Source organism: Hakea prostrata, chromosome 3 (genome assembly GCF_041222555.1).
Source record: "Hakea prostrata isolate BN-2017 chromosome 3, UWA_Hpros_2, whole genome shotgun sequence".
In the NCBI taxonomy this organism is placed as follows: Eukaryota; Viridiplantae; Streptophyta; class Magnoliopsida; order Proteales; family Proteaceae; genus Hakea; species Hakea prostrata.
Window position 1 is genome coordinate 64,998,819 of NC_142602.1, and position 13,121 is coordinate 65,011,939.

Sequence of the window (13,121 nt, forward strand, 5' to 3'; positions counted from 1 at the left end):
GATTTAGATAGATGCAGCACAATTTTAGGCGTCCAGATCTACTTTTAATTTGTTATGTGACTCCTTGTTTGTTAAGTTATGATAGAGTCCTAGTCTAGCTAGGAGTCCTAATTAGAGAAGGATTCCTTTTGTTGGGTCCTGGACATCAGTAGGATCCCAAATCTACTTTTGTTTTTGAGTTTGGATTTGTCCTTCTCAACTTATCTCCCAATTAAGGTAGGAGTCCCAATTAGAGAGGGATTCCCTTCGTGATAGTCCACTTTTTACAAGGAGTATAGGGCATTTCTTAATTTGAATCATTATAAGTTATGACAGAAGCTTTTTTGGAATGAGAGGCCTTGGTCCAATTAGAGCCCTAGTTAGGATCACATTTTATGTTTGAGCCCTAGTCTGAGTTCATTCATGTAAGGCAATAAATAAAGCCTCTCTAGCTTGTAAAAGACAGATTGAATGATTAATAAAGATTGAGATTTGAAAGTGCAAAAGTGGAGTCATCGGTTTTCCCTAGGAGGGAAAACTGGCAGCTGTTGTGTAATTGAAATTTCTACAGTTTTGAAAATCTTCTAATCCCATTCTCTCATTCAAGTACAGACAAACCCCAACCCCAGCCCTTCCTTTCCCCTTCTTTTCTCTCATTAGCACCTTTCCTTCTTCCCTTCCCCTAGCTCTACATTAGCCCGTCCTTTCCTTCTCTCTTTAAATTCTAGAGATTTCAAATCTATGCTCCAATCTATGGAATCTAATTTTATTGTGTTTGGTGGGGGTCCAACTTGCGTGGGACAACTGATAGCTTCTTTTTTTTTCCCGCACCCCAATCCACCTCACTCATGAATCTCACGATCTTTCACCACGGGTATTCCGATTCATGAACCAGATTTGAAATCTCTAGCAGACCACCTTATCCCTTCCTTCCCAAACACTTAAACCCTAGAAGCAGCCCTATTTATTCCCCCCCCCCCCAAAAAAAAAAACCCGTAAAACCATAACAATAATTTCCATATCACCCTCTTTTCTATATTTTTAAACTTCTCCAGAATTTTTGGACATTTATAGAGACCAAATTTCAAGGTCAAATCTTCAGCAATCTAACCATTAGATCTGTCCCAAACTTTAGAAGCATCAAGCCCCTATTTTGAGTGAGCTTCCCGACCAATTCGAGCCAAATCAGACCAACCCTAACCCAAATCTAACCTTAATTCATTTGCTGCCTTTGAGTTCCAACACCATAGAAACCCTAGCCTTCCTTTTCACTTAGATCTTTCAAACCCTTCCTCCAAAACCTTTTTCCCTTTAGAATCATCATCCCCTCCCCCTTTCTTACCTTTGACCTAACCTAGCCACCCCTTGGAAACCCTAATTTCTACCAAATCCTATTCTCCCGAAACCCTCATTGCCAACCTTAACCAAACCTAATCCTACTCAATTCTCAACCCTAGAACCCTTATTCAGCCCTAATCCTACAACTGCAGGGTAATAAAACCCTATTTTACTGCTGGTTCACAAGGACTGATCCTGACGACTGGCCCTCAATTTGGGATACATCACCTTTGTTCATGTCTTTTGTTCACTCTAACGTATGAAGTCAACGCCTTTTTGCCTATTTTTATGCAGCTTTAATCTGAAGATAAAAATTAATTTGGTGTCAGCTGATATCTTTAATCAAATAATTCTTCAGAATATGCTCAATTTTACACATCTGCTTTCTGCATTGTGCATCGCATGACACACCAAACTGTTTGCTCTTATACTCCTCAAAAGAAAGGTGTCGTGATGCACATCCAGCGCCGAAGGGGCCTTCTATTTGGAAACGACCAAGGGTTGGTATGCGTATGGGTTGGACCTTTATTGGATGGATTTCCTATGTCGTCAGCCTATTTATGGAGCTAAAACATGGAGAATACAAAAATCCCAATCTTTAGATTTGCTTCAGTCATTTTTTAGGTTTTTCATTGAAATATCATTTAATTCGAATTGTTTTAATTTTTGGTCCAATTAAACCCTAGGGGCCCATTTCGGTGGGTTTTAGGTCTCAATTGGGTTGAAACTTGGTAATTAGCCTATTTAAGGCCTTTTGAACACATTGGTGGCCTTGGATTTACCAGAAAACAACCATATGTATGATTTCTAAGTCTACCTATAGTGTGAAACCGAAATGTTGAAGGATTAGGGAATGCAAGGTTATACAACATGTAATATAGAACCTTTAAGGCATATAAATGAAAAGCAAGTGTATCAAATGCATCCAGTAACCTAAATGTTATCAAAATTCCATCCATATGAGTATAACAATCTCAATTTTCAAGAATAGAATAATAAGATTATACAACCATTATAAGTTCTATATAAGTCATTAAATCATAAATTCATAAGACAAGCAGAGAATGATTGATCTTTCTTCGATGTTGTAGATGTGCTAAAAGTAGTTGCAAGTGAAAATCCAGTCGAAATCCATACAAAAAAGGCAAAAATTGAGAGTTCCAGCGAGATATGGTGAGATCTCGAGCGAGATATCCCAACTCTCTGCTCTCAACCTCCATCTCATCTCGCCTATGTGAAAAAACGAACTATCTTGCGAGATCTCCCACAATGTTAAGAAACTCTCACTCAAAAATTAAATAAAAAAAAAAAAAAAAAAAAAAATTTTTTTTTGGGGGGGGGGGGGTGGGGAGGAAATAAGCCTCCAAAATATTTCAGAATAAGATAACAATTTTTTAAAAAAAAATGAACCTTTAAAAGTGATGGAAGGACAAGCTTCACTCCCAGACCACTAAGTTGAGACATCATAGCACGAGCAGCACATTCAGCAGCTTCACGAACAGCAACAACTTGATCGGAAAAGGATGCCAAAAGCAACGGAAGCATTTGAATCACATATCTGGACAAAGGAAAAAGAGAAGCCAAGTAGGGTAGGGTACATAATTAGAGGGCGGAAAACTATTTCAGGAAGTCTGATTATGATGTGATGCAGAGCATTTAACATACGGTTCAAACAATCTACCAAGCTTCTCGCACAAACATTCAAATCCAAGAAGAGCCCCTTCACGAGATTTTGCGGAATTCCTGTAATCAAAATGAATGCCAATATAAGAACAAGATTCAGTCAGGATGGTCACATGGCATCATAGTTCCCTAGGTTAAGTCCAAATCTCCAGTTCAAGCCTAGAAAGGAATACGTTGCAAGAAGAAAGTCCAGATATCATATGATCCAGAAACATCCCAAGTTTCAACTCAAGTAAGCACTAATGGAATAACATCTTTTTCTGAATCACTAATATTACATGTTCCTGTCACTTCCATATAATTCCATTTTTGAAAGGTCAAAACTTCTCCATTAGAATGATGCTTGGCCAATTTTATTCCAATTGAGATCTTATTAAGCTGCATTCAAAGAAGACTATGACCCATTAACTGCAAAGATAGATTGTTTGAACTATATTTAAAATGGACTCCTTTTATTCATTTTGTATGTTAACTGGTTCATGGACTACATATAAGTTGCAAATTTTAACTTAGTCATTTTAGTGGTTCTAGTTTAATTTAACATTTAACATAAATTTGGCCTGTTTCTGCTCCAAACTCAAAAAGAGACACCTTCAAGAGATTTTCTAGATTCCCTGTAATCAAAAACAAATCCCATTAAGATCAAATAAAACGAAATCCCATAATTTAGTAAGGTTACAAGACATTACAGGTTCATAAGTTAAGACCAAACCCCAACCTCAGGAAGGACTAAATTGCAAGAACATATCATAGGTATCGTATGATGTGGAAACATCTCAATTTTCAAAATAATGGGATTTTGGATGGGTCTGTTCTTGCAACAAACTCCTTTCTAGGCTAGATATTTGGTCTCAACTTAGGGAACTTAATGGCTTGTTCTTTCTATATTATTTAATTTTGTCCTTAGTCCTTACGCCTTATATTGGAAATCATTATAATTAAAGGAATTCTGCAAAATTTTGTGAAGGGTCTCTTAATGGATTAGAGTGTCAATGAAAAGCTTGATAGATTGTTTTAACTATATGTCAAAAACCTAAACATCCAGCTCCTACCTAGGGTGTCTCAGGATATCCCAAATCCCTTTCCACCACAATCAACCATCCCACATGGCCACATTAGAGTTTGTTAACACCCTAACCTTCCCAAAAATATCACATCTTAGTTGGGTGAAACCATAATCTCCCCAATTGTTACCATCCTATTTGGTTAAGACCCCAAGTTTCCCAAACACTTTCCCAACTAGGTCTTGTTAAAACCCTAGCTTCTGTAATCCTCCCATAACCAAGATACAATTTTCCCCAGCCCATCCAAATTTTGTTAACCTAAAACTTCCTCATTTTCTTCACCAAAACCATCCCATCTTGGATATGGATAAAACCCTAACCCCAGGGATAGTTCAATTAATCGCTGACTCTACTTAACAAGGATCCTGAAGGCTGGCCCAGAACCTGGGTCACATCACATTTTTTTGGGTGAAGAACTGAAATCATAATTCGGAGGCATATTTTAATACAAGATATTTGAAAAAATCAAATTGAAGAAAAGCTACAAACCCAAGAAAAGGAGATTGAATGAGGCTTGATTCTTAACAGACGTATAACACCAAACCACAACATCTAACAACACATACAACAAGCAAATATAACTCTATCTAAACTAACTGATGAAAGAAACCTTGTATTAATAATACAATAAAGTGGATTATTATAATACAATTCCACTGGACCAAAGGCCAAACATGTATAAACCAAAAGATCATTTCAACTATAATAAATCCGCGACAGAGTTTTATCTGCATCAGAATGTCTAGATCCTTGTCCAGAAAGGAAAGGCATTTTAGAGAATCTCATGTGTTTGCCCCGCACTGACAAATTTGCACCAACTCAACTAATAGATATTTTATCACACTTAACTTGGTGTTACTACATATGCACTGAACCTGTTCCTAGGCTTTTCACAGGAGTAGACTCAAAGGGATCTTTTAACGCCACAAAGTAATCACTCATAGATATAATCTAGATTCATCATTGAACAGAAAATACCAAGACAAAACCACTATTACCCACCTAAATGTAAGTGTTCCACACCATGACATATCCAGGCTTATTACACAGTTTGTAAACTAATAGTTAGAAAGAAAATGGAGGATGAACCTGTCTTCTAAACCCTCTTGTAACACAATCACAATTCGATATTTCTTTATGCAAGATATTCCAAATCCTTTGACCACTCCAGCAAGTCCAAATGCAGCCCCCCGACGTTCACCATACTTGTCACTATGCATCAATTGATTCAGTAGCCGAGAGATAAGTACCTGAGCATCTTCCTGATACAACACAAGAAAAAAAATGAAAATTAAGAAATTGTAACCGCTCAAATGTTAACAAGAACAATTATTTTGTCATGGATTCACATAACAGAAACCTCAGTCAAAGGATCTACATCAAAAATGCAATACCCAATACAGAAGCACAACTAGCCTACCAAACATCCAAGTAATTCAAAGAGAAAAGAAGGATAATGCAACAATCTCTTAAGTAACCAAGAAGTATTAGGCTGTATATTGACACACAGCTAGAGTTTGAAGATGACAAGAATAATTTTGGATGATCTTTTTATTAAGGAATGAAACATCTGTTGCCGAGTTTTCTTTTGCCTCGAGGGATTTGCTTCCTGTTGAAGACCTTGTCTTGGCTCTGGCTCCCTATCCTCGCTCAATATCCATCATCTTAAATAGAGTTGTTATGTAAGCAGTGGTGTCTTAACATTCATAGTTCAGACCGACAAGGAGATGCTGGTTAAACAGCAGAAGCTGTCTTTGGAGTCATGGGGCATCAGAACACACCAAAAAGCTTAGAAGATCAGAGAGGCTCAAAGAATAAATAAAGCAGCATCACAAAGTAGGGATTCGAATAGATTTTGGTGGGCCCACCTGGCTCACCGTGCAGGCTGCAGCACATTTTTAGTGCCACTTTCAGAAAATTTCTATGTTTACTTTATATTTTCTTTATTATTTTATTTTTTCAGGAGAGCAAATATATCTAGCAGTGTCCATTTTCCAAAGCGCCCTAATAGGGCAACCCTAGTTACTACAAGATGGATTACTTTGCATGAGAGTGCCCTCAAAAAAGGAAAGTTGCTGTCTTCAAAATCCACCAACAAACTCTTGAAGAAGAAGTACTTCGCCCTTCTCTAGAAGCAGCCCTAGAAGACTTCTTTGACAAAGGAGAACAGTTTGGACAACTAGTAGGGTCTTAATGAAAGAGTGGAAGATAAAGAAATATTCCCATGCCTACTAAAGTGATATCAGAAGGGCCTAAGAGCGACTTCAGGACTGAAAGTGTGGAAGACGAGGAGAAGAAGCCTTTGATAAAGAAACTGGTGATGGTGCTACCAAATCTTACAAGGACATGGCCAAAACAATAACACCAGCAGGAGATGTGCTTAGAGAAGTAACCCCCCCCCCCTCTCAAACTAGAAGTTCACCATGCCCTTGATCTATAATATAGAAGATTGCCACCCAAGATTTTCAAGTGACAACAAGAGAGGTACTTGATCCAGCCTCCGTTCCAGGCAACACCCACTATGCCCGTCGAGAGCCACTTGAAGGAATCAAAGCAAACAAGGCTAACACAGTGGAAGCGGAGAAAGTAACCGAGAGCATTCCCAAAGAAGTTCCTGATGATGTTCTTGAAGATATAGAGCATGTGCCTCAAGACCTCAGGGAAAAAAAATGACACGGCTGGTTGGTAACAAGACATTTAGTGATTACAGCATAAAGATGACTGTACCAGTTAAGCAAGCATGAAGAAGACTCCAGAAGCATTAAAGCTGATTTCGAGAATGACCATAGTGACTTTTTCCACCCCCTTGGTTTTTCAAAAAGAAGGCCCCCATACTCAAAGACTTCATTCCCTGCATTCCTACTTTGCCAGAGTTTTATCTAGAAGTGGTACAAGCTGCCGTGAATAAGTAACTCCCACCACAACACTACAAAATTCAGCATTGAATTTTCTTTAAGGGGAGAATGATATAACCAAGGAGGACCCCTGCCCAATTTCTGTGGCCCTCCAGGATAGCTGAATCTGACCAGGGGCAAATTGCTCATTTTGTCCTCTCTTTTGGGGTCTTAATCCACCTAATTGGATGCAGAATACTGTTAGGAGTTTGGGTCTACCTTTATTTTTGCAATTGAGTCCTTCGTTGTTAATTTACAACAGAGTCCTACTCTAGTTAGGATTCCTAGAGAAGGAACCCTTTTATTGGATCCAATATGTTAGTAGGATCCTAGAACTACTTTTATTTTTGAGTCTAGGTCATTTTTTGTAAAGTTATTGAAAAGTTTGTCTAAGTAGGAATCCCAGTTTGAATCCAATTTTCAAGTAGGATTCTTTCTAGAAGTTGGTTGTCTATTTTGCAAGTTATCTTCGTTCAGCAGTTCTCTAGAAGACTCCTTTTCTAGTTTCTATCAAAGTCCTTTTTTAAGTTGTTGGTAATAGGATTCCTGAAGTTGAGTCCAAGTAGGTTTCCTAAGTTGAATCTTAGTAGTAAGGCTATAAAAAGCCCCCACCTCATTGCAAGCAAATCAGTTTTGAATATTGGATAAAAAATCAGACTTGAAGCCATGGGGGAACAAAGCCAACAACCTAATTTTTTGAGAGATATGAGTTTTCTAATTTTCAAGTTCTTCTGCATCTTCTTTAAGCTTGTGGTTGTGGCTGCCATTGAAGACTTTCTATTCAGTTGTCATTCATAACAACCCTTCTCTATCAAGTAAGTTTAATCCCCAACGTGAAACCAGCCTCTCCCCTCTCATTCCTTCCCCAGCAGACTCCCCCCATCCCCCAAACCCTAAATCCATAACCCTGTTTCCCAAATTACCCTCATTCTAATTTTCTTGAATTTTCTACGACTTTCGAACTTTTCCTAAGACCTAGATTCAAGGCCAGACATACTGCAATCTAACCGTTAGATCTGCCCCAAACTTGAGAAGCATCATTCCCCTAACCCTAGTGACCTTCCTTCCTGTTTTCAGCCCAATCAGACCAAACCCTAACCCTAACCAAGAGTACTAAACCAATTTGGAAACCGAGTTTTTGAACTATAGCCCTAAGCAATTAATTCTGAAGGTACAGGACAAAAAAAAACAGAATTAATTCTATCAATTTCCAGCCCTAAGTCAAACTAACATAACCCTAGAAACCCTTGAAATCACAAAACCCTGAAATTCCTTAAAACCCTAGTTGAAGAATAATTCTGCAATTAAAATTCTGTTATAACTCTAACTGAATCATCTTTTCCAGTTCCAGACCTCATACAGCTTAGCCAAGTCGTAATACTCTTCCCTAATTCACCTCAGTCAACCCTAGACTCCTCCTAACCCTTGTCGCAGGACTTGGAAGCCAAAGTCCAATATCCGTGGGCCTAATTTGATCTTATGAGTTGTTGTCCACCTGCAATTTGTCCTATATCAGAAAGGGAGTTGTAGAGGGATTGGGCTACACAGGAGTTGCAGGAAGGGTAGTGATCTAGATCACAAACCAATGTGTACTTGCAGGAACAACCCCCAAAACCAACCCATTGTAGTTGTGGGATCAACCTGCCATGAGAGGCAGCCTGGTATGATGAATTGATGATATGGTAAAATTTTGTTGGAATGATGGAGCATCACATAAGGCAATCCCACCACACAAAGATACATGTAGAGAAAAAGGAACAAAGATAGAAATCTTTTAGGGGGAAAAAGTTACAGTTCACATGAGCCAGGAGTTGGCGGCTGATATGGGCAGCAGGTGTGTAAATTAGATTCTGAATGTGGGTGGAACATTCTATTAGAAGCTCTAATTAATTTAGTGTTTACATTAGCATTTAGATAGTTTTTGTTTTCCCATTTATTTTTATTCAAACTAAAGTTCCACTTTTAGTTGCTTAACTGAGTTAAAGTTTCTATTGTAGTTACTTCCTTCACCCTTTTTGTGGCTGAAAAGGACTCATTACCAAAAGAGAAAGAGCAACAAAGCCCCAGAAGGAGAGAGAATACAAGAAACAAGAGAAGAAAAAAAAGAAGAGAGAGAAAGAAAAGAAAGAAAAAAAAAGAGAGAAACGAGACTTAAAACCCAAAATAGAGGAAGGTGAGGCTTGAAAAGAGATTTAAAGAAGGGACCCAAGATAACATTGAGTCTGTTCCTTGTGGTGGCAGGACAAGGAACACGAAAAAGTATAGATCTTTGCTCTAATTTCAGATAAAATGGATATTTCCTAAATCTGATGGAAGGGCCTAGAGTTGCTGGTCCATTTCCTGAAAATGCACCCATCCAACCAAATTGATAGCAAAATAGATTACCCGCTTCTGACCATGACACAACTGGTCGATCCAGCAAAAGCATTATCAACCCACTGAGATTCTCCAATGATGGGAGATTTCTTCCACCTAAGGGCCAGCATTTGGCAAGAAGAGCTTTCTAGACTTAGGCTGACAAAGGACAGTCAAACAAGAGATGTTTAATTTGCAATCCAACGGAGGCAACAACTATAAGTTGGCAAGGATGAAGGATTTGGGTGGCAATGGAGAAAGCACACCAGACTCAGAAGCAGTGTCAAGGAAGTGATGCTTCAACCAAACCAGATGCACCAGGGGGCCGAGCAAGCTTTGGAGTGGCAAAGGTCCCAACTTCCAAGCAGCTTTAGCCATGAAGGTACCAGCAGAATTTACACCTCAGATGATAAAGTCACTAGACTCACCCTCCCCAGAGGAATTTGAGAGTTTGAGGGATAGAGATCTTCAAACTCCAAATGTTGGTACAAATTTCCTGGTTTGGTAGTAAGAGTGCCCAGCCCAAGGAATCAAAAAGATCAGCCACTGAATAATATTTTTTTAAGTAGCACCGAATAATAAAGGATTCTTGGACCGATCAAGTGAAGAAATACTCTCAAGGGATACAAGGTACCTAACTCAAGGAAAGTAGATCTGCAATCTCCAATAGGGGAACAAATGTAGTCGCAACCACCAGAGTAAAGCAGCTAAGATTTTGCACAAAGTCAAATAAGCATTCGCCGAGACGAAAGCAGTCCCAAGGGAATCTAATCAATTATGGAAGTGCTACTACAATAAGTCAACCCAAATAGTATTCTTTTTAGAGATAGTTTTCCAAATCAGATTGATGACCCCAGCTGAGTTCACTTCTTTGATTCTTCAAACACCAACACCTCCTTTCTTAGGAAGGCAAATGGAAGACCAGTGGATGACATGTTTCCTGTATATAGATGTAGGAAGCCATCAAAGATAAAAAAAATCTGATGACATAATGGGGAGAATGAAGGATCCAGATCAATATATATAAGAGGATTCCAAGTTTCCAATACTGATTCCCTTTTGAATAGCTAGAAGCCCCACAATTAATAATGGACAGATCATTATCTAGACCAGAGTAAGCCAGGATTGGAGTGCCACTTACATTTTAAATCAGTTAATAGGTAGCCCAATCATTTGTTGGGGAGCCATCGCAATGCAATTCAGCAAGGTTTAGGGACTATTTCCACAAAATGTGAATTCCCCATTTACCAGCTACATATTATGTTGTTGTAAGCTTTGAGAGGTATTTTCTCATACTAAGTTTAGTTTATTGATAGCCACCAGTGGGGGGAATTTATAGTTTACAATTTGAGCAAGTCCTACTTTTGAGTACAAAAGGAAATATAAATACAAGAAGGAATAGAAACCACTCTAGAACTGGAATAGAAAAGAAAAACAAGCAACAAAATTAAATAAAAGAATGAATTCATGACTCTAATACCAAATAGAAGTAGAGTCATAGTACAAATAGGAGAGGGATGATACCTCTCGAACCTAGTGCGTGCTGCTGCTAGATTGGGAGGGATGATACCTCTTGATCCTAGCGCACACTAGCACTAGATCAAGAGGGACATTTTTGTCCTCTGAACATGTGTCTTTCAGTTTTGCATACCGATTAGAGAAAAAAAAGCACATTGATGGAATTAAGTTATCTGACAGCCATCACAGTTCAGAATTTAGCTGTATCATGTTTCTAAGATCTTTGATTCTTTTCAGCCCACATATGACACACAGTAGCACAAACTGCCAACTTTCCCACCCAGTGATGCACAAGGACAAGCTTTACCTTCTAGTTTTGTTACTTAGCATAGATCTAATACTTGTAACTCAAGTCTCAGCTCTAGAGATTTTCTACTTTTATAGTTTGAGGTAAACCCTTGACTATGTATAATGTAATGCCCTTAGAGGCCCCAACATGATCTAATGGATGAAATCACATGGCAGTTTTGCAATACATTATCCTAAGAGAGGCTGAGAAGGGTGAGATTCTCAGGTTGGGATAGCCAACCCCAGTAAGTGAGAGGCCATGGGGGAGAGAATGAGGCTCAATCTAAGCTCTCCACCTGTTCTGAGAATTCTGCTCTGAAAATTGTTGATCTGCTGAAGACCATTCGAAAGACTGAATTGCCACTGGAATTGACATTCGATTGTTACAGGACAGCTTGAGAATTCGTACATAAACTGTACTACAGTGTTGGTTCATACTAGAACTTCTTCTACATTAGGGTGGGTGAAATTGCAGGGAATGGATTAGAGTCAGAGGGAAGCGAGTAGCAGGGAGCACCAGCAAGGGTGAAATTAGAGTAAGGGCTTGTAAAAACTCCAAAAAAATTCTCGATCCAGCTAAACACTTTCAACATGTTTCTATTCTTCTAAAAACAGTAAAATCTCCAAACCCCAATTTGCGCAATTATTCCTTCCCTTTTGGATTCGTACTCTGCAGCTACTACTACTCAGCTTTAATACAACTTAATTAGGTACCACCCTTATTTACACCAAATACTATTTATTTGAATGCTTCTATATTTCTTGCATCATTTACTAATAGATATTATTCATTACTAAACACACTCCCCCCAACCACCACCACCCCCCCCAAAAAAAGAGTCCAATAACAAAACCTTGATTTTTAAGTCTTAACAGTAGGTGAATTTTCAATTTTCTAATTCTGGGGTTTTCTCAAATATAAATAAGTTGAGAAGTCTTAATATGGCAAAAAATTACTAAAATAATTTCTCTCAACTCACAACAACTATCACATATAAGTTCCAAACCATAGAAAGTAAAATAGCCTAAACACCCAACTGAATAAAAACCCAAATTGCACCCGGTTCATTTTGATATAGATTCCAAAATGGGTTCAGCTAGGCTTATGGAAGGGCCATTACATCATTTAGGGCAGTGTGAGGAAGAAGGTGAGATATTATTGCATACAGGAGTTACCATGAGTTCCATATATTGAATATCATTTTGTTTTCTAAACTCGAATAAAAAAGGACACCCAACTCAATATTCAGGGGATGGACTTAAAGCTAGCCTCCTCAAGTTGTATTGTTCCCTCTAAAAGTTGAAACTATCAATTTCTAATATCAAACACTGTTCCAAACAATGTATAAAAGGTTCGGAGAATTCAGACATTATATCATATCACAATTCATAAGAAGAAACTCAATTCAATACACTTTTAGTAAGTAGGAACCCAACAGACGACATTAAAATTAAACATTATCAATGAATATCAAACATACTTCTTTGGAATGCATCAACGGGGACAGGCAGGATGAGACTGCACGTTGGACTGCCTCCGATGGAGTGTTCAAGACTTCCAACAATTTCTCAACAACAACATGTACTTTAGGGTCATTCTGCACCAAAATATAAACATAATCATATCCTCTAAGTTGAGTTTTTTATCATTAAAAAAGAAATACAAAATATAAAATTTATCCACCTTATCCAAATGCTTAGCCAAAGCTCCTGTAAAAATAACGACTCCCTCACGTACTAAATCATACTTCTCTTCATCAGATGCCTGCAAATAAACACAACATGGATATTAGAGCAACACTAATGTGCAAACATGTGTCTTAATCTGCTAAAATGTACCAAAGAAACAATAAAGAGAGAAACTTTTTAGTCCGCATTAGCAAAAATATAAGAAATAAAAATAGAAAGGGTTGGTTAGCTGCAGCCTGCAAGAGCAAACTAACCAACAAATACACCAAAACCAACAACAGGACTCCCCACCACACTACCACCTGCTTCAACA

General features: G+C 38.2%; 1 protein-coding gene across 2 annotated transcripts in view; it reads right to left on the reverse strand.

Annotated features, from left to right (window-relative positions):
• ILA (putative protein kinase regulator ILITHYIA) overlaps positions 1–13,121 on the reverse strand; it is a 112,731-nt gene that overhangs the window by 40,127 nt on the left and 59,483 nt on the right. For both annotated transcript variants that reach the window (XM_089150711.1, XM_089150710.1), the window contains exons 28-32: positions 12,804–12,884; positions 12,601–12,717; positions 5,154–5,326; positions 2,983–3,060; positions 2,728–2,875 (exon numbers count right to left, since the gene is read on the reverse strand). In XM_089150711.1, the coding sequence (XP_089006837.1) occupies positions 2,728–2,875; positions 2,983–3,060; positions 5,154–5,326; positions 12,601–12,717; positions 12,804–12,884 (597 nt within the window). The remainder of the gene's footprint in view (positions 1–2,727; positions 2,876–2,982; positions 3,061–5,153; positions 5,327–12,600; positions 12,718–12,803; positions 12,885–13,121) is intronic.